At 44.1% G+C, this 26,771-nt stretch overlaps 1 protein-coding gene across 2 annotated transcripts in view; it reads left to right on the plus strand.

Moving 5' to 3' along the window:
* CFAP44 (cilia and flagella associated protein 44) overlaps window positions 1–26,771 on the plus strand; it is a 60,556-nt gene that overhangs the window by 28,574 nt on the left and 5,211 nt on the right. For both annotated transcript variants that reach the window (XM_019548805.1, XM_019548806.1), the window contains exons 13-32: window positions 461–555; window positions 1,946–2,155; window positions 2,582–2,692; window positions 4,279–4,431; window positions 6,097–6,318; window positions 6,406–6,551; window positions 8,197–8,467; window positions 9,371–9,426; window positions 9,763–9,925; window positions 10,321–10,451; window positions 11,336–11,538; window positions 12,503–12,683; window positions 13,980–14,157; window positions 16,682–17,185; window positions 18,740–18,943; window positions 19,764–19,959; window positions 21,239–21,349; window positions 22,715–22,845; window positions 24,523–24,639; window positions 25,578–25,779. In XM_019548805.1, the coding sequence (XP_019404350.1) occupies window positions 461–555; window positions 1,946–2,155; window positions 2,582–2,692; window positions 4,279–4,431; window positions 6,097–6,318; window positions 6,406–6,551; window positions 8,197–8,467; window positions 9,371–9,426; window positions 9,763–9,925; window positions 10,321–10,451; window positions 11,336–11,538; window positions 12,503–12,683; window positions 13,980–14,157; window positions 16,682–17,185; window positions 18,740–18,943; window positions 19,764–19,959; window positions 21,239–21,349; window positions 22,715–22,845; window positions 24,523–24,639; window positions 25,578–25,779 (3,585 nt within the window). The remainder of the gene's footprint in view (window positions 1–460; window positions 556–1,945; window positions 2,156–2,581; window positions 2,693–4,278; window positions 4,432–6,096; window positions 6,319–6,405; window positions 6,552–8,196; window positions 8,468–9,370; window positions 9,427–9,762; window positions 9,926–10,320; window positions 10,452–11,335; window positions 11,539–12,502; window positions 12,684–13,979; window positions 14,158–16,681; window positions 17,186–18,739; window positions 18,944–19,763; window positions 19,960–21,238; window positions 21,350–22,714; window positions 22,846–24,522; window positions 24,640–25,577; window positions 25,780–26,771) is intronic.

A 26,771-nucleotide genomic window follows, 5' to 3' on the forward strand; every position in this document is an offset into this window, starting at 1 on the left:
TGCATGAGCCGCTCTTGTCTGTATCTCACTCCTGGCTCCAGGTCCCCCTACCTTCATCCCAGCCCCACTTCCTCTATCCCCATGGGGGCTGTGTTCTGCCCCTGCCATGCCCCTTCCCTGCATTAGACTTACCTGCAGAGTGCTGCCTAGGTGTGCTCCTGGCCATGCCCCAAGCCTCAATCAGGACCCTTTGCAGGTTGGACTGCTGCCTGCCTGCAAGGGGAAACCTGCCACTTCTAAGGAATCCCAGGCATGGTGGGGGGGAAACCCAGGCATCTGGGGGCCCCTGGGCCCCTGCTGTCTCATGCATTAATCACCTAATGTAGATGTAGACTTTCTTTCCAGGTTTTCATTAGTATGCCTCAGAATTTTCCCCTCCAATCTTAAAATAAGTCATCTTTCAAAAATGTCTACAATAACTTGTCCCCTTTCTACTTCCTTCCTTAATTGTCCTACACAGGCTCAGTGCGTATCTATGATTTCATCAGCAATTGTCTCTTGACTGAGATTAAATTTAAACAGGGAGGAACAGCACTTACTTGGGCCCCTCGTGTGGTAAGTTTACCCTACTGCAGCATGTTCATGTGGATTCAGAAATCACAAATGTACATTACTCATGGCTTTAAAGAAACTACCAGCCCACCTTGGGCTTCATGAATTGCTTTGAGTGAGGTTATTTTATGATGATAACCTTTCAACTGGGAACTTGCAAACATGTAGAAAAGCAAGTTCTTTGTGCCATGCTTCTTAGAGAAATTGTGCTGGGATTTATTGCAGTGTGTGGACATGTCTACATGAGGTGTAGACGTGTCTACATCTGGAATTAGTCCAACTGTGCAGTTGACTAATTTGTTGCACAGTAAATGTTGCGCATCTACACATGCACCCCTACTAGGCTGGAGTGAACTAATTTACTCTGCAGCAGGATAGTCATGGGTGATTAGTGCCTCCTGTGTCGGGGGGGGTACCTATCCCCCACCGGCCAGTCAGCAACTCCACAGCCAGTCGTGCCAACCGGGGAGTCCCCCACAGCTGATCTCGCCAACCGGGGGTGGTTCCCCCCACAGCTGATCGAGCGGGGCACCCGGAAGTGCCAGTGGTGCTTCTCCTGGTGCCCCCACTCTGCAGCCAGTGCTCACAGGGGGGGCACTGGCACTCCCGCCTGCCCCACTACCCATCACCTAAGCAGGGAGTGCTGGCTGTGAGGGGGTGCACCAGGCCTCTCAGGGGGTGCATGGGCACTGCTGTGCACCCCTTATGCATCACCACTGAGGATAGTATTTGTAAAAGGAGAGGATTTGTAACTAAACTAATTTGAATGATCCTCTTATGGCTGTATTCTCGATGTGGCATTCACAATGAGACCTTACCCAAGGTTTGCTATAGCATTAGAAGATGCTAGCTCTTCATGAAAAAGCTGCCATTTAAGTATAGTTATCCTTGCCTTTTTCCTTCCTGATAATATTGTTTTAACTCGTCATCAGTATCATCTTAAAAACCTGTCTTGTTCAAAATAATGTGACAACTGTTCCTCATTAGACTGAACGTAGGGGTAGCACTCCCTTTGGATTTCACTCTCCTCCTCAATAAATGTACCAAAAGTCACTGGTGTATCTAAAGTAATTGTCCCGTGAACTCCAAGCATGTTCCTTCTAATTTTTCCAATTCCTGCTGTCCTAATAGTAATTGCACACCTTCCTAGTACCAAGTAACATTCCCCTAATACTGATAGGCCTTTATAATTAATTTTAAAACATTTTCCCTGTATAGCAACAGTTTGTATATGCTCAGACAATAGAAATGTGGCGTGATCTATAAAACAGGTTCTATGTTAATTCCAGAACAGCATGTCATAGAGCTGCTTATCTTTTGTCTGAAGTTGCAGATTTCACTGCCCTTTTCTTCTCAATCTAGTATCTATCCTTTTTCCTCTGTCTACTCCCAGGTAAATCCTAAAGGAGGTCTCATTGCTGTTGGGTTTGAAGATGGCGTTGTTCGCATTATTGAAATCTATGATCCCCAAGGACTCACCATCATTGCAGGACGAATGAACATAAAGAAGGCAGAGATGCGGCTGAAACAAGCTTTCAAGCCTCACACCACTGTAGTTACAGCCTTGGCCTATGAACGAAATGGGGAAGTACTTGCCACAGGGGTAGGTCTGAAGTGTTCAAAGGATTGGTTTTATTAAGCCAAAAAGATCAAAAATGTTTTAAGGTAATATATTAGTGCCTCTTACCTGAACTATCCAATTACCATAAAGATTCTCCCCTGGTGATCTCTCCCTATGGCTTAGCTCAGTGATTCTCAGCCAGGATGCCACGATACCCTGGGGTGCCTTGTGATTCTTTCAGTGGTGCCATGGGGTGCCACGCAATGTTAACACTGTTAGGTTTATAAAGATATTCACAAGATAAACCTGGAGATTTCAAATAGGAATTCATAGTATTAAAACAATTCTGTTGTGCTCTTTCACTGTCTTGAAAGATATTTGCAGCCATCGAGGATTTCAAGCATGTAAGTTGATGAAAGATTTGTTGATTCTCTAAAGAATTTGTGATATCTTTCTTTTTTTTCTCAGAGTAAAGACAAAACAGTCTTCTTTTTCACTGTTGAAGACAAATACGAGCCAATTGGGTTCATTGATGTTCCTGGGCCTGTGCAGGCATTACAGTGGTCTCCACCATCTCATGTGAGTAGTGCTTGGATCTTATTTTGGGAACATTTCAATGCCTATAAATATGACAGATCCTGTATTGTTATTTTAAGCAGTGGTTATCAAATTATATGAACCAATGGATTGCTGTCAACCTTCAGAATTTCTCACAATCCATCTTATCGTGAAACTTAATTGGGAAAGAGGGACTGAGCTTACTCTGCAGAACACTGGTGATCTGTGAATAAGCTTGGGAACTGCTGATTTCAGGGATCAAGAATCATCATCTCAGCAATGTAGTGCAGATAATGGAGAGAACTCTTAGCTTCATGCTGCTTTGGGATGAAAGGTGCTGTTAAACAGACTCTGTATCCTATGCAGTCTCTAGACTTCTGCTGGCAGAGCTTCTGTTGTTTGAGGGAACTGGGGTAACTTTCACAGCAGAAAAGCTTTAATCAACAGAGCTGTATCTGTACCAGAGGGCTCCATCTCCATTATTAAAGAGGCAGCATCCCCATATTGTAAACTAAACAACAGTGCATAAAAAATCTCTGGCTTAAAATCATGCGAATTAAAGTATAGCTTATCATTTATTTTGTTTTAGGGATAGAGAAACAGTGAAAATGACTTTAGATATACTAGCAACTTTTCGTATTTGACAGTCATATGAACATATACATTCAAACGAATGCTAGACTGTGTTAGACTAGAAGTTAAAACAGAAGTGTGTTTTGCAAGATTTCTAGCCTAATTTTAAAGACAAAAGAGATTTGCAGAGGACAGAGAGAGCCTCTGAATTTTCAAGTGCTTATCCAACCCAAACCCTGGATCTGAGCTTCTGGTTCAGTCTCATCTCTTACAAAAGAGAAGACTTGCAAAATATCATTGCTCCACTCCCAACCTAAACCATTCTAGAAGTATATTTGTATTGTCTATAGCAGGGCAGTCTGAGGGGTTAAGATGAGGCGCCCAGCCACCTAACCCCACTTTGCTCCTGCTGTTGGAGCAGTTGGGGTCTCCAGACTTCTCCTTCCTCCTCTGACCTCTGGTTCCTGTCCCTGCTCCTGGAGTGGGTTACTGGGAGGTCACTGCATGTACAGCAAGGGGGAGAGCCATGCTGCTCGTATGGCAAAAGAGGAATTAGGCTGGCAAGAAGGAGGCCAAGTTGCTCATGCTGCATAAGCAGCCAGAAGACCCTGGCTGCTTGTGTTGTATTTGTAGCCTGCAGTCCCAGCTGCCCATCCTGTGTTTGAGATATGCACAGGGGAAGAGCTGGGCTGCTCATGTTGCCTGTATAGGAGGGAAGTTGGGATGGAGAAAGCTGGGCTGCTCACATGGTGAGCACTGGGCAGGACTCCAGGGTCTATGATCCATGCAGTTGGACAGGTCTACATCTACATCACTGGGTCTACATCAATTAGCAATTAGCTTTGCCAGCAATATGTTGTATAAAAAAATTACTTGATTTCTAGCAGAGGTATGTTTGATTAAGGAAGCATGCAATTAAAACAAACATTGACTGGTTTAACTCTAAGGCTTAGCACCTTCTGGTCTTTAGCTTTATTTTCTCCCATTTCCTAGTTCCCTTGTCTCATGCTTGTTTTTTATATGCTGTTGTACAGGCACAGAGCATGCTGCTCGTGCTCTGCGAGAACGGCTTTGCTCTTGAGGTCCTTGGTCCCATGCTTGGGGAACAGGACACAGTATCCACCTATCAGATCAAAGACCTGCCCAGACGGTATTTTCACTTCTGCAGCATTAAATCCCGGATCAAGGTAAAGGACACTCCTATGGGGAATTACACTCTTAGCCCCCAACTATCAATGTCTTCAGAGTGCAAAACCACTCAGGCTCAAGTTGTTTTATGGAGTGCTAAACATAGGGGGTTAGCTAATCTTTTCATAAAGGACAACTAGGTCTAGTCCACTTACAGCTTTGCTTCATCACTTGACAATTGTATGTTGTCATTAATTCACTGGAATCAAAACATGTCCCATTGAGAAATGCCATAGAGCATATTAGAAGCTTACACTAGTGATAGAAGAATTACAATAACACGGCACATCTGTTTTAAAATATCTATGTATATATCTATTTATATATATTTCAGAAAAAAATTCTTGAGAGCTTGCTTCTCTATGCTCTTGTCCTGAAAGGAAATTCTTTCAGAGTGTTTCATAAACATCTGTTTGGTCCCATTTTAACCAAATATGAAAACCCATTATTTTTCACCAGTTATATTTTTCTGATGCTTTTTATTATGTTCTAGAAATACATTTTATGGATTTGCAGAAGTTCCTTTGATATCATGAGAATTCTGTCCATGTTCACCAGTGGTGAATTTTATGAAGCTCAGATTTAGGCCAGTGATTATCTTAAAAAGTGACCTCCAATTACCTGATCCTTAGACAAGGTGTTTGGTCCACCAGCCTAGAGCTACCTCTTGAGTGATTAACACTTCTTGACCCCTCTTGTCAGTCCTTTCCATGTAGACTACTTTTGATATTTTGAATGCTGCCTTATTATTAAAGATTAGGCAGAACCTCAGCACTCATCATAATCAGGAGAAACTGAATACTCAGAAGGGAGAAAATTCTTTGGTTTCTTATATGGCTAATATTTTTTTTCTGGGAAAAAAGCCCTTTTAGGATTATATTTGTGCTAAGCTGTAATGAAAATATATTAATGTTTGTATCTATCTTGCTGAGGACAGCAGTCTTCATTTCAGTATTCAGAACAAGGAAGGTCATTACAGCTGCTTTCTTCTCACCTCAAATGATTGAGTACAAACTGTGCACTGCCATGTGGGTGGAAGTCAAAGGTTGGCAACCTACAGCCCACAGGCTGGACATGGCTCGCAAAGAGATTGGATCCAGCCCCAGTTTGCAGAGGAAAAGGAAGAGATCAGCCCCCCTGCCCAGAACAGGAACAGCTGGGGAAAAGCAGGGGATGGGCAGCCCATAGTGCCAGCCCATTTGCAAAGAATGGCCCATGGTGAGGAAAAGGTTGTCAACCCTTGGTGTAAGTCTTCATTTTGGTCTTTTGTCCTCTTGGGCAAACAGAGGACAGGGTCTAGATGAAGCACTGTGGAAGTGGGGCACCCCGTCACCGAATTGAAGAGAACCTCTTATCCCGGTCAAGCCACCTCTCTGGCTAATACAGGATTTAATTTGCTTGGAGGAGGCTGCATATAGATGGGCTCCAGTGAAGAGTGATTGCTGTTTCACAAGCCCCTTGAAACAAATATAAGAGGAGGAAGAAATTAAGGGGATTCCCACTGCAGCCTCAAGTGATGTATGGATTATATTTGTTCAGTTGCAGGGGAAAATATTACTCTAATTTGCTAGTTTCTAACTTTTTCATCATGAGAGCCCGTCAATCAGTGACTTGTGGGGTGCACTGGTTTCATATTGTTTTGTGTCTATGCTTTTCTGTAATAGAGAGAAGAGGAGATAGAGCGTAGAGAGAAAAAGAAACAGGAGAAGGAGAAAGCAAGGCTTGAGTGGATAAAGAAACAAGAGGAGATGGGAAAGGAGGTAGAAGAAGAGCCAGAAGAAGAGCCTGAAAAAGAGGAGCCGCTGCCACCCCTCTATACCCCAGAGGAGCCCAGCCCCATCCTCTGTGGGTTTTATTCAGCACCAGGGAAATTCTGGCTCTCCTTGGTAATTAATTGCTCTCTTTTAATGTGTGAAAATGTGTAAAACATGGAGACAATAACACCACTTCCTTATGGCTCTTGTTTTCTTCAGGGTGGCTATGACTCTGGGTTCCTTTACCATTGTTCATTCTCCTCAAATGATCAACAGGAAGACCCTGAGAATAGGCAAGATGAACCCTTTGAAGTGGTTCCTATGGAGTACACAGATGATAACCCCATCCAAAGGATCTCTTTCTGGTAAAACAGCATATTCACTATGAGCGGTCATTTTGCACTAAAGCCCAATATACTGAGCTTTGGAGAAACCATGGCATATTGCTTCTTTCCTCATAGTGTAGACAATATCCATTTGCAAGAGTTCAAGATGAGTTTTGTGCTGTTCATTGCTAGCTTGTGCTAATTATTTATCAGAGTTGGGATTCCTGACAGCCATGATTTGGGAATATAGCAGTGCAGAATATACTGTTTGTTTTCTTCAAGCACTGTTCAAGGTGAAAAAATTTGAGAACTAATGGCACAATTAAGCTTAAAAGCCATAGGCAGCCATTGGGTCAGTCTGCATCCTAGCCCTTCAAGTGAAGCACTGGGAATTTGCTGTTACCCTTGCTACGTGGGCAGTCTTCATCCTAGCTCTTCGAGTGAAGCACTGGGAGTTTACTGTTACCCTTGATACATGGGTCCAGCCTATTGTATCTCTTTGGCACTAGTCCTTGATAGCACTCAAGACCTCAGCTTCTTTCAGTTTCTCAGCCCCATTATCCAAGACAGCAGAGTACCAAGACAGCAGAGTACCAAGAGAACAAGCTATATACAGTCTAGCACAGTGGTGCTCTACCTTTTGGTCCTCTGGGCCAGGTGATTGGCATGGTGCCTGTCTTCAGGCTGGATTGGGCCCTAGGGCCCACCGCCATCCTCTCCCACCCCCTGCACACTGGGATTGGGCCCCAGGGGCCTGGCACCACACCCTCCCATGCTCTGCATGCTGGGATTGGGTCCCAGGGACCCAGTATCACCCCTTCTTAACTCCTACACATCAGGTTTGGGTCTTGGGGAGGCAATGTCATAGATTCATATCACCTCCTCCCACCCCCCAAATGCCAGGATTGGGTCCTGGGGGCCAGGCACCACTCCTTGTGTGCCAGGATTGGGTTCCAGGAGCCTGGCGCTGCTTCCTCCCAGCTTTCCACTCTAGGATTAAGCCCTCATCACCCCCACTGGACCCTGTATTCTGGGATTGAGTGCTGGATCCAGCGTGCAGGGTCCAGGGCTCCCCAGGGTCCTGAGATCTGGCTACAAGGGAGTGGTGCCACCTCTCCACTGCTGCCACATTTCTAGACCTCATGGGGAGTCCCATGGGCTGGACTGGTATCACAGGCCAGATCTAGCCCACGGCCTGGAGGTTGAGCACCCCGGCCTAGCACATTGCCTGGCTATTATGTGAATCGCAGAAGTGGAGGGGAGAACTACGTGCCACCTCCCCACATTATGTACTGCATAAGGCCTAGCATGATCTGTTCTTAATGAACCAGGGTTTGAGACAGCTGCACAGCAATACTTTAGCTGCTAATTTGCCCAATGGGGTGAAATAATGCCTACAATCAATCTGCTCCCACTGCACAATGTATTGTGTCCGCTGGAACCATATAAGCCCAGTTTCCCTGGAAGCCTTCCCCTGGTCCACCCCAAGTGATCTTCTGAACCAATCCTGCATGGGTCAGTGAAAAACACAGTTCATGGTGTTCAGGGAGTGCAAGGGTACCCTTGGACAGCCACTTAGCTTGTCAGTCACCTGCCTAGCACCTCTCCATTTAACCTTCATTGTTATAGCATTAATTGTTTTAGGTCAGCACCTTAAATTGTCTAGCCTATGTTCACTTTGCAGTATCAGCAAGCTGTTGATGTTCTGTGGGATGAAGGATGGAGCAGTGCGGGTTTACCCTCTCCAGGATAAAGAACTCTCGGTGGATACCGTGGACAGATACTGGTCCTTCAACATACATGACAATGATTATGGCCAAATCCAGGGGATCTATTCTAGTTATGATGACCGGTTTCTTGTTACCTGTGGAGCAGATGGCAACATCTTTACTTTTACTATCTTGTCCCCAGAGGACATTCAAAAAGAGCTAAGAGCCAAAGTTCCATCTCCAAGAGTAAGTGACTAAATGAAAACCTTTCAAAACTCTTCTTTACCGTGTTGTTCATGTGGGGAGGCTTACAACTTATTCTCCAAATCAAGTCCAGGTCCTTCAACATTGTACAGTTCTCTATGCTGAATAATGCTGTGCCTAAACCTTTTGCATCATGTGTCATTTATGACAAAATTTGAAGTTTTCATACAAAATTTGCAAATTTGAATCCAGGGAAAATATCTGGTAATGCTCCTTCTGTTCTTGATGTTAAGGCTCAGGAATCCTATAGCTCAGGGATGCTAGACTGCCCCTCCTTGTGGGCTGGATCCAGAGTGCAGGGCCCCTCATTTGTCAGAGCCAGAGATGGTGGTGGAGTAAGCAGCAGTGATGACCATAGGGGTTAATGCATCCATAGCTCATTTCCAACTGCTGACAACCATTCCCAGTGGGGCTTTGTACCCAGGATTTCAGTGGCAGGCATCACCATCAAATGCTCAGCCCCTCTGGGAGTCCCATGGGCCAGACAACATGGCTTCACTAGCCAGATATGGCCCATGGGCTGTATATTTGACACCCCCACTTAAGTAAACTAAGAATATCACCTTGTGCATTTGCAGACTGAGAAGCACAAAGATCTGACATTTTTTTTTCTGAGGGCTGTAATGGAAATCCACAGAATTTTAATCATGCTGTATTACAGTTCAGTTTGGTGCCACTGTTTTCAGTGGTAATATTGGTCTCATCTTTTAGGTTGAAAGGAACATTTGAACCTGATGTTTGGTGGTTGTGGTGTTCATCATGAAAGTCTCATTTAGTTCCACAAACATCAGTTTGGCATTCTCCCTGACCATTTGAACACCCTTGTCAGCTGCTGAGTGTTGCTGCTTTTTTTTTAAAAGAACAAATAATATTTTTGATCCACAGAGAGAACTGGAAAAGGAGAAAGCTGCCGAAGATATTGAGGATCCCAGTGCCTACAGGTGGGATAGACTGTGATGAAGATAGGAGACTTTTCCATGTGCTGGTAACTCTGGGCGCTGACAGAAGTGACATTTGTCATGCAATTGGCCCCCTGAAAGTGATCTATAGCTGTGCTGTGACACGTGTGCATAGCTGCAGAGTGCTTTAAAAGTGGCTGATTGTGTGATAAATTAACCCTCATCCTAATGAGGGATCAGATGAAGGTGTTCCAAAGTGGAGCACCTTAGGGAACTTTTATCAATTGCTGCATGTGATCGGTGCTGGGCTAATGCCTGCTGATGTCTCTTTGCTTCCACCACTGAGACAGTGCCATTTCCTTTGTCCTGCATTTCCAGTATTGAGAATGCCAAGAAGAAAAAGGAATATGATCAGATAATGAAGGCCGCAGAGGACAAAAAGAATGAGAAGAGGCAAAAGCTAGCTGCCCTCAAGCAGGAGTTTCTTCATTTGCTTCAGAAGAATATGGAGCTGCCAAAACACATGCAGCTACTCAGAGAGGTACGTCTGTTTTCATACAGGTCATTTATCCTTAGACTAGACTCCCATTTTTAAAAGGAACAGCATCCAGCGTGTTACAACTTTAGCCAACCTTTTCTCCCCTCATCCTACTCCAGAGCATTACAAGGTCACTGATGCACAGCCCATGTGGGTTGGGTCTAGTCCCTTAAGTACTTATATACCTAGGCCCTATATACCAGGAGCCGCAACTCACAGCTAATGCTGTGTGTCATGAGAGAAGTGTTTTCAAAGAACATGATTCTGCACTCTGGGGTGAATATTTATGCTAATGTGCAGGCAACTCCTGCACCTGGACAAAAACATTTCTGAGAATTGTGGGTGCCATAGCTCAGTGGTTGGGATACCATGAAACGGTGTGTCTCACTTGTTTGCAGCAATTTGAAATGGACCACAGGATCTGTGAGGAGATGAATAGGCAGACAGCACAACGCATCCAGCAGGTGCAGAAAGAACTGGCTTGGGAACAGGAGAAGCATCAGATTGGATTGCAGAAATTGCAAAGTCGGTAAGTACTAGTTCTCTGTTACCTTCCTTCATCATTAGATCTTTCAGTTTCATCTGTCTTGAGAAATGAGACTGCAACTTTATTTTTGTTTATAGAACCAAAATTTATACATGTCATTTTTGTGACCTTCCTGTATGACTGCCTGTTTTGGATTCTTGGTGGGGAAAAAGAAAAAAACAAGGAATGCAAAGCAAGAAAATTACCTGACTGTTGATTAAGCTGTCCCTTTCTGTGGCAGCACAACTATGCTGTGAAAGAGTGCTCTGCTTCAGTTTCCCTGAATGGTGATGGCTAAGAAGTCTAGAAGAGCTGGAGAAACTTTGAGGGCTAACCTGTGGTGCTTTGGAAATCATAAAGGATGAGGTGTTGTTGACACAGTCCAATTAATGTCTGTCAAAATTTGTCCTCATTCAGTCTGCACTTCTTTAACATACCTGCTCTATCTTAAACACATAGGAACAAGGTATGGTTATTTTAAAAACAAACTAAACCTACCTCCTGAAACAAGGCATACATTTCTTCCCCTAGGGAGAGGATGATAGAACAAACACATTAGATCTGAATGGCATGTTGCTTAAGTCATGTTTCTTAATTATTGGAAGGTGGATGGTCAGAACTAGTGTGATAAGCATGGTATACAAACTATAGTGGCTGATATATCCCTTAAGTGGCTCTATCCCTAGATTTGATGAATGTCACAGGCATAGTGCTGTTACTTACTGGTTTGTATGCTCAGATATGATGGCTGTGTAATAGTAATAGTTAGTGTAATGAATTGTTTAGGTCATTTTGGATAGCTACATGGGCTAAGTGAAGAATATTTGATAACTTGCTTCTGCATATCTCGGACAGTAAATAACGTTATCTCCATTTTGTTTCCTCAGATTTCGGGATACATTAGAATTTGATACTGTGGTTGTTCATGCTATGGGAAGTAATCATCAAGTCTCCACATACAGGCTTCTGGCAATTTCTGAGAAATATTACAAGGTTAAAAAACAAGGTCAGGCAGGGAAAAAGAGAGTAACCAAATATGATTGGAAAGGAAAAGAAGTAGAACAAAGAAGAGAAACCCTGAAAGAGACAAGTAAGGCATGCGCAAAAACCTAAACATGCTTACATTATGTCCTTTCCATCCTTATTTTCACTGGGTTTATTTCTTCGTATAGCAATACTTCAGTACCTGTAATACCTCATCTCCAAATGCAGAAACCCAGTGGTCAAATGCAATCACATGGTATCGCTATGTTTTTTTAGTCATCACTTCATTTTCTCAGTCAACAGGTTTTCCAGCACCCTTTATTACTAAATGTTTTTTCACATTCTGGTTGATATCCACAAAATTCCATTAACTCAAAGGGGAAAATAAGCTTGTGTTGCCTCCTTTTTTATTGGTAATATGACATCAGTTAAGGAGACTGACTTCATTTAAACTCCACAAATTTATACTAGCTAGGTGCATCTATGTGTGCAAGTGATGCAAAGCAATACATTCAGGAGCAGTCTGAGCCAGAGTAAACTACTCCCAAGCAGAGCATCTACACATGTGCCTAGGACAGCAGCAATTTAAGCTGGGGTGGAGAAGGCCCAGGCTAGCAAGGGACTGGGGGAGAGAGTGGGGGGGTCAGCCCCAGGCTTCAGGTGGCAGCATTGGGTGGTGGAAGGGTGGCTGGGGCACAAGAGTGACGAAAGTGTGAAGTCATCTGGCTAGGTAGCAGGAAGGAGTCTGCCTCTGGCTGCCTGGGCTGACCAGGCACAATTTATACCTGAATCTATGGTCAATGTCTACATGTGCATTTAATTGCAGTAAATTACCTCAGCATAACACAGTACTGTCCCCAACAGTACTATTTTACTGTGGTGTAAATTAGTTTACTGCAGCCTAATACTGACGCATGTGTAGATGGAGATACTTTACTCTGCAACTAATTAGTCTACTCTGCAGTAAAGATCACTCAGTTGGACAGACCAGTATGGTTTACAATAGTTGTGACTGGCTTGTTTATCATATATAATTTCTTAACATCTATATATCCTCTCTCTTATCTCAGTTCCAGTTGCTGGAGTTACTGAGGAGGAGATGGAGGTTGAAAAGTTGAAGAAGAAGACACAGTCGCAAACTGCAGCAGCCCATTTACTTGAAAACCAACTTGAGAAAATCAGAAAAATGGTTGAGAAAGCTGATAAAGCCAAAGCTAAGATCATGCAGAGAAAGAACGAATGGGAAGAACTGTGAGTCATGAATCAGAAGCTGCAGTCTTTTTCATGGGTGCTCTGTATCATGATCTGAAATAATCCTAGTTGGCTCATCTGTCTAATCCAGTGGTTCTCAAACTTTTTAGAAAAGGTATCCCTTGTTAGACACATGACACCCTCCATAATGTTTAGAGGTTCATGGCTGCACCCCACTGTAAAAAATAATTTATTTATTACAGTGCTTACCTTGTTTGAAAGGGGAGACACAGTTGGGGTGGGAGAGTGGCCAGTCAGAGCAGAGCCTGAGCTTGATCTTATCTGCTGATCTCAAACCTCAGTGGCACTCTTCAAAGGATTTCACAGCACCTCAGGGTGCCCTGGCATCCTGGTTGAGAATTACTGGTCTAATCTAATCATAGTATCTTTAAAAACTAAGGACCCCGAGAGGCCATCCAGTCCAACCCCTTGCTCAAGGCAAGACCATCTCTTTCCAAGCTATCCCAGTGTCTGTGCCCCTGTAAAGTTTTACATTTACATAATTCCACATTATTCTGAGGTGGAATAAATCATTCTGATCAGCTCCAAATATCAGTAATGGGCCACAAAGTTTTTTGATTCTTGTATTAGCCTTAGAATATTAATAGTGGCTGCTGTGTCTCATCTTGTTAAGTAATACCAGTTTGGAGGGTGAACTGACATTAGGGGTAGAAATGAAAAAACAGGGCTTTGAGCGTGCAAGCTCATGAAGTCAGTGAGGCTCTGACTCTTCTTAGACCTGTAGGTTTAGACCCAATACTGCATACTGCAGCCAAGTAGAACTTCACCAAGCTTTTCCCTGAGAACATCAGGATCACGTCCATGCTCATTAGCTGAGTCAGAATCTCATGATTCCCTTCCCCTGGGCTTTGATTTTGGGACATATTGCAGATGCTTGGTGCACCCCTTCTTCTTCAAGTCCTTTGCTAACTTGAATCAGGTTCACAGTGTGCTATCTACTTAGCAGTGCTGTAGCTGGCTGCCCGCTACATCCAGGGTTCAGTCTAGATCCTGGGAGAGCTATTTAATTTTAAAAATCCACCTCTTTTTAGACACATTTGTCTTTCCTTTGATACGGAAGGAGATATTTTTCCCCAAGTACCTGAGGGTGATAGGTAAATTAAACATGTAGACAGAGTCTTCTGAAGAATTAATATTTTTCTAAACATTGTTTAACCCACTGCTGACTCCTAGATCAAATATCAAGCCCTATTGCACAAGGCAGGAATTTTGGACTGGATAACCTGGGAATCTTAGGCAATCTAAGACATTCTGCTTGTTTTTGGCACTCAACAGATTGAAGAGCAAACCCAGTGATAATTATGAGAACCCCAAGGATATTCAGGAGATCAAGATGGCTCAGGAAAACATGGGGGATTTCAAACTGAAGACAGCCACTAACTATAAGATCCCTGAGCACATGCGCATGAATGCAGAGAAGAAGAAGATGCAGCTTGCCTCGCTAGAAGTGGTGGTATGGGAACAGATTCCCTGGGGCTGTGATTGTACCTGTTTTGGAAAGCAAAGTATAGAAAACCAGCCACTACAAAAAAGGCTTGAGAGGGAATGGAGGTGGGGTAGGAACTGCTGAGAACAGACCGTGCACAGTCAGCTTTAGCTGCAAACCATTAACTAAGCAGATACTGTAAGCATGGGAATTTATCTTTTCTAGCATGTTGATGGAAACACCAGATATTCTTCATGCTTCAGAGAACAGTACCATCCAGTGGCTGAGACATTTTCCCCAGAAATTAAGTGAACTAACCAAAAAAACCCCTTCTCATGTTCCCAGTTACAGAAACACTCAATGTTTTTGTTATTTGAAGGCAGAGGCAGCAACAGTGTTGTCCCCAGGTGGAAGGGGGACTATTATGGACAGGCTACAGGGAAATAGACATCCAGAGGCCAGAGACTGGGTACCTATTGCAGTGCCACCTGCTTTGTAATAGGACAGTAGGGCAGAGCTCTGCGTGGGCAATCGGCACTGTTAAGGTGGCCAGAGCAGTGGTTGCAAGCTGTTCCAAGAGATAATTATCAGGCTTTGATTAGTAACCCCTGTGGATGGCTGAGGAGCTACCTGACTAGAAGGGATTGGGAAGTTTATAAGCTCAGTGTCAAAGCCAAAGAAATCAGTTTGGCTACACTGAGGCAGGGAGAATAGCTCCCAGGAAGGGAAGGGCTGCTCCCAGGGGCCAGGGCTGCTCTGATGAGGGGAGGAGAGATTTCCTTTTAAAGTGGTAGTTTTGTTTTCCTGATGTTTTGTTTGCCCAGAAGGAAGGTTTATGTTAAAGCGGTTGTTTGCTTTAATGTTTTGATTCATACTGATGTTTTGGGTTGGAACAAGAGGGGAGGTGGAGATCCCAGCAGTTCCTGAGAGGCACATGACTGCCCTGAGCCCTGCCAGAAGCTGGGTTCAAAGTGTGAGCAGGCGGCGGCCAGGAGAGGGGTTACGGCATAGTGAAAATGAGGAAGACATAACTGTAACACAAATTGGGTGGAGACAGGGCCAGGACCCCAGTGCCCTAACCAGGATGGAGAAGAAATTGGAGTAGGTGAGGCAGGGCTGGAACCTAGAAGCCAGGTCCAGCACAGCCGGTCTAGGCAGAAAGGGCCCAGTGAGAGAAAAGGGGCTGAGGCTGGGAAGCCTGAGGCCCCTACAAGGGAAAGTGAATACATGGTAACACCTATGAGGTGTGGATGTGACTGCAGAGGAGATGAGAGGCCACAAATAGCCCTTAAGGTGAAAGGTACCCTGGGGGTGGGGGCTGGCATGGATGTGCCAAGTTGACCCATGTAGCATGTAAGGGGAAGGATTGGGACCAGTGGTTCTGAGAGGGACCAGCTAGCCGCAGAACAAACAATGACTTCATCTGGGACCCATGGGCAGCCTCCCTTTTCACCAAGCATCTCATTACATCTATATGTGGCAGGAGAGGGAAAAGGAAGGGGACCCAGGAAGCTGGATCAGAGCAGGAATTACAAGGCCACCATGGAGCATAATGGCTACCTTTGGGGCTGATCCTTGTTACAGTCTCACCAAGAGGATATTGTTTTTTTCAGTGGGCTCAGCACATTCCACAAGAAGGATTGCTTCCTTCTGGCACTTGAACTCTGGAAAATTTGTAGTGAGAAGTTTCTTTTGTGATCACTCATTTTCCTCACTATATCAGTGGATTATGAGGGTATATAATGGAGGGGGGGGGACGGGGCAGATCCCTCCACCTTTCAACTCCTTTTACCCAACAAAAGTGCACAGAGCATAGATTCCACACGGTGTCCTCGACACTCTCCTTTTCAGTTTCTTCTTACGATGCTAGTTAAGAGTCTCCAGGAATTTGTTTAGATAAATTAAATGGTACTGAAGTAATCTGCAAACACTCCCTCCTAGTACTCCTTTGGCTTGCCATCTAGAACTGATGTCCACTGCCTTAAAGGGTAATGCTTCTTGCTAATCTCAGAGTATGTGGAATTCATTTGAAGAAGGAAAAGAGGTGACTCGCTCTTAGCCATCATTGTTTGAGAGTGCCACCTCATCATAGCCATACTCTGCCCACTTCACCTAAGTGTCTGAAGTGAGGGAAAATTCCCAAATTAGGGAAGGAACTGCTGGCTGTTTAGGGGCCCTGTCATATATTTCTATCCTTGGAATTCTGGATGAGGGAGAGGGTGGGCTAATGGTCCTAACAGATGCTGCTGGCTAGAGAAATCCATCAGCTCAAAAGTAGGAGGCCCTGATCTCCCAAATGTGAATATGCAGAGGTGCCACATTGAAGGAACAGTAAAGGGAAGTAAAGATCTTCCCTTCCTTTGCCTTCTTAAGCATTTAAACCCTTCTGCACTGGGCAAGTTAGAAGGCAGAGTAGACATATGTCTTATAAACTAACTGAATCAGAGATGCTGACTGTGCACTTGATTGCTTACCTGAGTCGGGAAAGAATTTACACAGCAGAAGTATCATTGGGAAGTCATGCTAAAATTGCTTTTCCTTCTCTCTCCAGATCCATGAGAAGAAATTGAACATGAACAAATGGATCATCTCCCTGCGGGACCTCAAGGTGGCCATTATTGAAGAGATCAACTGTCTAGTGCAAGAACTGAAATCCATACAGTCTGCCCTGGACCCATCTGAACAACTCCCTGTTCCCCCAATACCTCAGTTACACCCAGAGGAGATTCCAGAAAAAAAGTTCCAGTATGACAATGAAATCCTCCAGAAGTTCAAACATGAGCAGGACCAAAAAACTAGGCTTTCAGAGCAGGTGGGAGAGTCTTCCTCATTTGGTCTCTTCCGTACAAGTTTTTTTCGTTCTCCTTCTCTAAAGGAAATGGATATCTCTGCACGGACTTCAAGTGTGAGATCAATGAGAACAGCATCTTCAGTTGTTTCAGTGCAGCCAAGGGTTTTTGAGATTGAAAAGGCAGAACCAACAGAGATGGACCAGGACACTCTCAAGAAAGAAAGGATCAAAAACATTTACCTACAGGAGACCTTGATCAAACGGGTAGGAGATTAAAAGTGACTGACCACTCTAATCCCCAAAACAAAACCAGTTCACAGAGCTTTCTTCCCATCTGTCCCAGTGCTGTAATAGCAACTCTTTCACTTTTTGGAAGTCTTTTGGAAGTTCAGGAGACCCTGCTTGGAGCGAACTGTGGAGCTGATGCATTATACTGCTGAAAGAGCATTAGAAGACCAATGCGGGTGTGTCCACACAAGACTAATCTAGTGTGCAGAAAAGTGTCACTAAGTAACCATGCTAATAAAACATTGCACAGTAAATTAGTATACTGCACAATTATCTTGTATCTGTAAATACAGGTACTAAATGAATGGAGACAGGAGCAGATCAGTGCAGGGACTGGATCCCTCTGTGCTCCCTGTCTCAGCACTGTGGGAATCCTGGCTCCCCATGGGAGTAGGGAGCTACCGGTAGGGCAGCCAGCAGTAAGCCCCTGGCTGGGTGAGCAATCCCCGCCCACCAGGGGACTCACTGCAAGCTGCCCACCAGTGAATCAGGGCAGGGGGCTGGGACTTGCCCCTCCTCCATAGCTGTTTCCCAGCCCAGTGCCCTGTTTGAATGATTGGGCCAGGTGCTGGGAAGAGTCCCTCTCCCATACAGCTGTTTCTCAGGCCCCCTGTCCAGATTGCCCGACTGAGACACAGGATTGGGAAACAACTGCAGGGAAGGGGCAGGTCCCAGCCAGCTCCAGGCTGCACAGGGAAACCCTGCTGGGCACAGGGCTTGTCCCCATGTGCATAGTGTAGGAGAGTTCTGCAGCAGCAGCTCTCTTGCTCCGTGCCTATCAGGACCCCTCCCAATGTGTATGGGGCCAAGAGACAGCTCTGTCCTGGCCCTGGGTGCTTGGGGACCAGCCCCATGCACTTTGCCAGCACCAGGGCTAGCATCCAGGGGGAGCCTGAAGCTCCCCCTGGCTGCTGCAGGGGGGCAGAGCAGGGTGGGAGTAGCCCTGTACCAGGCTGCTCCCACAGGGAGCAAATCTGCTCCCAAGAGGGATCACGTGTAGATATGCTTCTCAGTAGGCTTACTGCACAGTCAGCCTACTTTGAATTAATAGCATGTATAGACATGCCCAGTGAGTATTAACTGGTCTCTAAAAATACTGTTTGGTTAGCCTGCCATTGAAAGGTGTTAGTAAGTGTACTTGCCCAAGGAAGACATTGGCAGATATTCTGCAAGATGATTTAGAAGGCAGGGGTCAGTAGCATGAATTTACTGCTGCAGGAGGCAAGACATTCTTCAGGTCAGGCTAGAACACTATAGGGAGGGAAACACTTCACTTGAATAATTTTGAGGGTGGAGGGTGGTTTGAGCAGTGAAAAGCATCTGTGGCATTTCTGATGATTTATGTGCTCCTTCTGCAGTGATACCAAAACATTCTCTGTAGTTAATTTTAATTTTGTTGTCCTAAGTACCCAAGTAAATCATCATAAATGCTGTTGGCAAATTCTTGATTTGCTTTTCTGCTCCTGTTGCCTTGCATAGCGTCATTTCCTGATATCTGCCTGCTCAATTTTGCCCTTCCCCATGCTCCAGATCAATGAGTTGATGGTCACCTTTGATGCTGAGCTCCGCCTCCTGAGGCATCAGAAGCTAAAGTTGGACATGCAGATGAAGTGTGCTGACCTACGGCACATCACGTGGTTTGAGGAGCTGCTTCTCCTCAAGAACTTTGAGAAACATGAGGACATTCTTCAGGAGCGTGTCAACAGTCTTATCAGTGAGGAAGAGGGCATGCAAGTATGTAGGCTAGAGCAGCTGATTTATCTTTTGATGGGGCTGGAAACAAATATGCTACAAAAAAGAGGGTGGATCCCTTTGCTTCTCTGTGCACCAAGCCAATGCCTTAGTACCGCATACCAAGAAAAGAAAATGCCCTAAATTATCATGCAGAGACAGTCATTTTAAGCCTAAATAGAGAATCCATTTTGTCCCTCAGGTTGTATGTAATAGATTATAGGAAGTGCGAAATGAAAGGCTGTTATCCTACCGTGGTTCTGCTGTGGGTGACCACTATCAAAATAGAATCTTAGAAACGTCGGGCTGAAAGGGACCTCCAGAGGTCATCTAGTCCGACCCCCTGCCTGAGGCAGGATCATCCCTATCCAAACCATCCCATGTAAATCCATAATCTAAGCTCTTTGTAAAACTACCATCTACCCTGGCTTTTGTCAGATCAAGGTAAAGATTAATGACAGATTTTTGACAACTGTTTCTTCTTTATGTATCCATACAGTTTGATAATTCAGTCACTGAAATGGTTAAATCATAACAAAACAAGAACTCGTATAGGGGTTTCCTCTGAAGATCTCAAACACTTTGCAAAGGGGGGCAGGTGTGATTATCCTCATTTTACCTACGATGAACCTGAACCAAAGAGATGGAAAACAACTTGCTTGGTACTACACAGGGAACTACTGGCAGAGAGCTGGGCATTCATTCAGACCCTGTGCCCATTGCAAGTCCATTACTGGCTAACCAGAAGTGGACCAGCAGTTTAAAAGGCTAGTGTTCTAATAGTCTTCTCTCAGCCTAAGGATTGGATTTTGATTTTTTTTAGTGGAAATTAAACAACTACCTTGCACAGATGGAAGAAAAAAAAAGTGAGATTGCAAAACTTCAGGAACGTGAGAAAGCCCTCTATGCCACCTTCCAAGCATCCCTTGGAGAAAACAACAACTTTGCCAGCTTCCTTACTAAGGTCCTGAAAAAGAAGATCAGGCGTGTTAAGAAGAAGGAAACAGAAGGAGAAGCAGGTTAGAAATACCATTTCTTTAGGTCTATATATTATGTTTGAAGTATGGAAGCCACTGCTATTCACTGAAACATTGGACATATACATTGCTTGAGTTAGTTAAAAAAAAATCACCTGGGCAGATCCCATTTGTTCTACAGGACCAAAGTGGCTGCATCTACACAAGACACCGACTGTGTAGTCCTTACTGTGCAGTCATTTAATAATTATATAAACAAATACTAAATGGCTGTGCTGTAACTAGAGTTACTGCGTAGTAGTGTCACCAAATGGCTTTTTTGTGATGCTGACTGTGCAGTAGCTCATTATTACTGTGCAGTAAGCATCTTGGGTAGATGTGGCCAATGTATTGTAATCACCTTGGGAAATAATGGCATTATAACCCAGGCCCCTGATTTGACAGTATTTGTAGTGTTAACAGACTCTTGAAAGGCAGTTCCTGTAGGTCGGTGTTGAGAGACATTAATGTTGGGTGGGAACAAGGGACAAAGTTTTGTAGAGCTGCTGCTGATATCACATAAGAGGTGTGGATAGCTGTTAGTCTGGTGTCTATGTGCATAACATTTTCCTTCAATCTTTTTTGATTACTATGGGACCATCCCCCCACCTATAATTATAGGCTAGTCACTGTAAGAATCATTCTAATAATGTCACTCATGTGACAACATTTATTATTAAAAGATTCACATTCATTTGTCAGGTTTTGCTTGCTGTGTTAGTTTTAAAGTGCTTAAGATTAGGCAGTGTTTTGGTCTGAAATATTTGTTCGGTATTTGTTCTCTGATTTGGCATTTGATTCCAAGGAGGTTATGTACTATATAAATAAACAGCAAATTTTGGCAATTACAACACACAATTCATCTTTTACTACCTGGACACATCTTTTCTGTTTGTTGGTTTCCTCAGGAGAATGTTAAACCTATGTGCTGACTGACTCCAAATTGTTCAATTCAGAATAGCTAATATATTGCATTACATACAGAGAAAGTGGGGAGATACTTGAGGAAGGGAATACAGAAAAGGAAGAAAAGCGTTATTTCGCTGTGCATGTTCCTGGAGTGAGTGATCCTTCTTCCACGTCTTTGACCTGTGTATTCAGTGAATTAGTGGAAGGGACTTAACAAGATAATCACCCTTAAAACATTGGGATGACTGGGGATGTATTCACTACTATGCTGTTGCTCCTTAGGGCTCTGTTGGCCTGCAGTACAGCCAATGGACCTGGCACATATTAAAACCTGTTTTTGGTATGTACCAACACTTTTACCTTCCTCTCCTAGATGAAGAAGAGGAAAGTGAGGAAGAGAGTGATGACGAGTCCAGCTTTGAGAGTGATGAAGAAGATTCGGGATCTGAAGACGAAGTCTTTGATGACTCTGTTTGCCCAAAAAGTAAGTGAGCTGTTACTCTCCTTTAGTTTGTGAGCAAACACTGTAAATTTACACTGAAAAATAGGATTTTTCAGTAGTCTAATGTAATTTTTATGAACCAGAGTTTCCCCCCATTTAAGTTCTTGAGTAGCACTTTGCTCCTTAAGTAACTTCAATGACATACATGGGACTACTACTTGCAGGGCAGTGTATTACCGAGTTTGAGGAGGGGGACAGAAGTTTGTTTTGTCCCTGTAGCTCATTTTCCCCTGTAAAATGGAGGCAGTAATACCTGTTGCTAAAGGGTGGTGTAATAATTCATGAACTGGAATTATTTAAAACCCTGGAAAAAGTAAAAGGCTAGTTATTAAGAATTAATTATTACATGTGAAGGAAAAACTCACAATATCAAGGGTGATTCCTCAAGGGGACAGAATTTCCATGACTGGCGCTGGAACATGTAATGTATACTCTCACCATGGAAACCCAAAGAATAGGCTTGTTTGCTAGGATTGTATTTCTCCAAACTGGGGAAATCCTGGATGGCTCTGAATTTGGTGGGTAAATTAAGCACTTTCCTACCACCTCATGGTTTGAGGAAGTATTGCTGGCTGTTTCTTAGATTTGGCAGCAAAGATTGAGGGATTTATTTTCAAATAAATTGGTCTATACAGCATTTCTGCAAACTCCTACCTCCCTTTTCAGAAAGTTGAGAATTTCGTATTTTCGGTGAGTAAAATTATTTGTGCATTTCTGAGCTCAGGCCGATATGTTTTTATGACCCTTTGCTAAGGTTGGGGTTTTTTAGGCTAGTTTGTTAGACTTGATAAGCAGGTTGCCTAGGCATATTTTTATCACTATTTTGTGACTTTGATGGAGGTATTAGTATCCATATTTTTTCCTCCCACAACACAGCCTCCACACAGCTATAATTCATCCCATGAGCAGGTCTGATCTGTGCACTGGATAAGGGAGGGGCCCTGTGGGAAAATTAGTATGCGTTCTGGTAATTCATAGTTGTCTCCTGAAGTAAGGTTGCTCAGGAAACCTTATTTTCAGTATTTCCTAACTCGGGAGCGTTTGACTTTCAGTACTGGCAAAACACCTTATTTTGTTCTGTCCTCATTTTTGAAAACCGCTGCACTGTTTCAGTTGAGATTGAAAGAAACCCAGTCTGAAACAAACATAAAAAAGATTTCAACCTAAGTAGTTCATGTTTGGCAAATGTATAAGCAATTGAAAATGAGGTCTTGTAATGGAAAGTGCTGGGCAGCCTAACCTTCATCCTGGTGGGGAGCTACCAGCTCAGTTTATAATTGTAACAAAATCCAAACTAGGCCAAAGCCATCCCACTGGTTTAATCTGAACCTTGCCCTTCCTTCTCAGATTGTGATGAAGCGCTCTTTGAAAACACTCTTCAGCTCCGTGAGAAGCGATTGGACATTGAGGAGGCCTTAGCAGAAGAGAAAAAAGTTATTGATAACCTCAGAAAAGAATATGATGCTTTGGCTAAAAAGGTAGCATAATTTCCCAGTCTCCCAGCACACCACAGCCAGGTGTGGGCAGGTGGGAATACCATGTTCCTGGAATTGGCATCTTTTTGTTGGGATTGAAACCCAAGGGCTTCACCTCTCACAGGCAGTATTTATGTTGAAGACTGCAGTATAGCATAGACATACCCAGGCTAGGTTGGCTACTACTTTGTCAAGCTGCAGTATCTTGGGGCTCAGCTTAGGCTAACTTTGAGAAAGCTGAAGTTTACTGGATGATTACTACAACAATATTTCTAGATGCTAAACCCAAGAAAGCCCAGGCAAAACTGCAAGGAAAGTAATGGTATTCTGCTCACAGAAATACCCCCTTTCCTAACAGTTTGGCACAATGGTCTTTTTGTCCTGCTCTGAAGTAGTATGTGGCATTGTTGTGTGTTGCTAGAGTTGCAGCATTTCATGCTGCTAGCAACTGGTGAAGCCAGCCCTGTATGGAGCATGTGTTGTGCACTCAGGGATGTAATGGATCACTAGAGAGAGGAAAAATATTGGTTTTTTGCTGTGATCTCTGTTTTGTAATTTGACTGCATGATGCATCTGAAAATGTATTACCCTGTGCATCTTCCTGTGTTTGGTCCCAGCGTAAAGATATAAAGGTAGATTCTTCACTGGAGAAAACCAGCATAGCGCCATTGAAGTCACTGGATCCACTCTGAGAATTCAGGTTCTTAGGCTGCTGCATCATTTGCCTTATGCCATAGCCATTTCAAGAGTAAGGTTTTGGAGAGTGAAATTTGTGTCCTTGTGTGTACATACATCCTTTGCAGTAAGAGCAAATGAACTTCAGAAAAATCTTCTCTTTAGATATGTCCACTGCACTTGCTGTGGTAATCATTCAATAAACCTCAGCCTGGTTGCAATGTTCTTTTTTAAAAAACAAAATAACCCCCCAACCAAAGTTTAATTATCTCTAAATGGTTGTTTTTGTGCTCTCATCTTCCAATTTTAACTTGCTCTGAAATCCCATGTTCTTTCTGTGCTGGGTGTTTCTATGTTGAAGCTCCAAATTTCCTGTAACTTCCAGCAAACGTACTCAGTTTACAAGTGGTTTTTTTTTAAGCCTTTCCTAACTGCCGACACCACAAATTCACCCTGGGTTCTGCCAGCCTAGCCAGGCTCTTGCCTTCTCAGACAGAATCAATAAACATTTCCGAGCAGAACACAGTGACACAATCCTGTTGCTGATGTGTAGATACAATCAGACTTCAGCTCCTTGCTCCTGCGGCCTTGTGGATTATGCGGGGTAGCGGAAGTGAGAGCCTGCTCTAATTATTGCATGAAGCAGTTGTCCTTCAATATGTATAGCAACAGAGCTTATTTGGTAATAACGGGTCATCCTTGCAGAGACACATTCTGCATGGAAGCTCAGTTTAAAAAACTGATGATCCTTTTGCTGGGCAGGGATGGGCTCTACAGATGACAAGACAGAACCAACTAATGTGGCCCTTCCTCACTGCATTCCCTTCCAATTGAGCAACAGTTGCCACCACTCCCATGCAGAACCCAACCCCTTCCAAAACCAGGGGCCCAAGACCACACATCTAAGCCCATCCCAGAGTGTCCTTCTATGGCCATGGCCACAATGGCTGATTAAATTGTAGATTACAAAATTTTCACATTTGTCCATGGCTTGGCTTCCTGCAGGTGAAAGTGGTAGAGGCCAGCCTTGACACCGCCGAGGGAGCCCTGGAAGCCTATCAGCGGGAGAAGCAGCAGAGGGTGAATGAGCTGCATGTAGTAGTGCCTCTGAAGCTACATCAGGTGACACAGGAGTGCGCTACTGTTTATTACCTCTGGCTTAGAAGCAGCAAGAAGGTTCCAGCCAGGGACGGTCCAATACAGAGCCAGTAGTATTATCAGTCTTACAGACCCAAGATTTCTGGCTTACAATTATTTTCCATGGAGTTAGGTGCCCTGGACTGACCTGGGATTTCAGGTGCTTATTGTTTGCCCCTTATGCCTGTGCCAGAGAAGGAGTAGCAAGGCTAGGCAGTGACCATGTGGCTCGTGTGCTGCAGATATACACCCAAAACTCTTCTGTGGTCTTGATCCTGGATTTTGGGCAAAGTTCTCATTATGTCTATTGGAAGCTTTGTCCAGATAAGGACCTCTGGATGGGTCACAATAGGTTAATTTACACACATGTTGCCTTAATGGGATCTGATGACTCAAAAATGGGGAGGCAAACTTGATACAGTGGTGTTGGTTCTCTAGGTGGGTCCTTTAGTTTGCCTTGTTCTGAGGTTGATTCAGAGGCTGTTGAAAATCAGGGCAGTCCTTGACAACACCACTGCTCTAGCCTAGTCACCTCTGGGGCAGGTCCAGCACACCCTGGCATCTCCATTTTCCTCATTAAAAATCAGAAAGGTGCCAAGATTGGTCTTATAGTTCTGAAGACACCAGACTGCCTAAAAGCAGAGTCACTTAGGTATAAGGCATTTCCTTCCCTCTGTTCCAGTCACTAGAGGAGGATGGAGGCAGCCTCAGAGATATGAGTCCATTCAGCTGTTTTTGTCAATGCTCGTGGCCACCACATTGGGAATTGTCTTCCTCTGGCCCATTCTCAGACAACTGTGCTTAAAAAATACAGCCAGTCCTTATGTGATGGTATGCATAACTACTTGTCTGCCAGCCAGATGGGTCCTTTGAATTCACAGCACAGTGTAATAAACAGCCTTGCCTTTGGCTCTTTCTGGCAGGTGGAGTATTTAGTAAATGGGGAGTTACCCAGTGACTTCTGCCAGGCTTTGGTATTTACCAACCAGTCCCTAGAATATCTTCAGCAGAGGATCATGGTCCTGCAGCATGAGAAGACAGATCAGAGGGAACTCTACAAGAAGGCCCGGGAACAGCATAAGCAACTCATCCGGGACAGAAGGGAGATGGAGATACGGATTGAACGTGAGTGACTGAACACTTGGGTTTCAGCTGCTTTGCACAGGGCACACAGTACTCCTTCCACTTCCTGTGTGCACAGCCATCATATCTCACTTGCAGACAATCAGAAGGAATATGCATTGCTAGCCTGAGTTAATTCATGAGCTGTCTGTGTTACCCCTTCCCCAGCACTGTAATCCTGGTTGTTTATCATGGAAAATATGATGATGAGCTCACAGGAAAAATAAACAGGACTAGCAAGATGCTAGAACAGTTTCCTTAGGACATGATACACAGAACACTAGAATGGTTTGAATGTGGTCTAACCCTAAAGTGGACAGGTGTACTAGCCTGTGAAGCCAGTTTAAATTTGCCTGGAATGGTTCAAAAGTGTACCTGGATCAGTGATTTTCAATCAGGGTGCTGCAGCACCCTGGGGTGCCTTAACATCCTTTTAAGGCAATTGTGGGGTGCTAAGCAATGTTGGCATTGCTAAGTGTGCATACTTGATCCACAAGTTAAACCCAGAGATTTCAAATAGGATTCTTGCCCGTTGTAGTCTTTCTGAGTTCTTTGCAACAGGAGAATTGCCGTATTATTTTTCTGTAGCCAAAAAATGCGTGAAATGTGTAGAGGGTACTTTAAGTCTGAAAAAGGTTGAGAACCATGGACCTAGAGAATCAAGTACTGTATTTCCTCACATAAAATCCATGCATTTTCCTCATAAATCACCCCCCCCCCCCCCGAAATTGTGGTGCATGTATGAAGCAGCGAAGCTGATTTTGTCTCGGGTTGGAAACACTGCAGTTTGACTCCTGCTTTACAGTGCAGCACCTGTGGTGTTACTGTTCAGTCAGATGAGGGAGTCAGTTGACATAATGGCTTTCAGAGTGTTCTTCACTCCTCAGGTGTTTCATAGATTTCATAGACATCAGGGCTGGAAGGGACCTCAGGAGATCGAGTCCAGCCCCCTGCCCAAAGGGCAGGAAGTCAGCTGGGGTCACAGGATCCCAGCA

The sequence above is a fragment of the Crocodylus porosus genome, unplaced genomic scaffold (genome assembly GCF_001723895.1).
Source record: "Crocodylus porosus isolate Cpor-Errol unplaced genomic scaffold, CroPor_comp1, whole genome shotgun sequence".
Taxonomy (NCBI): Eukaryota; Metazoa; Chordata; order Crocodylia; family Crocodylidae; genus Crocodylus; species Crocodylus porosus.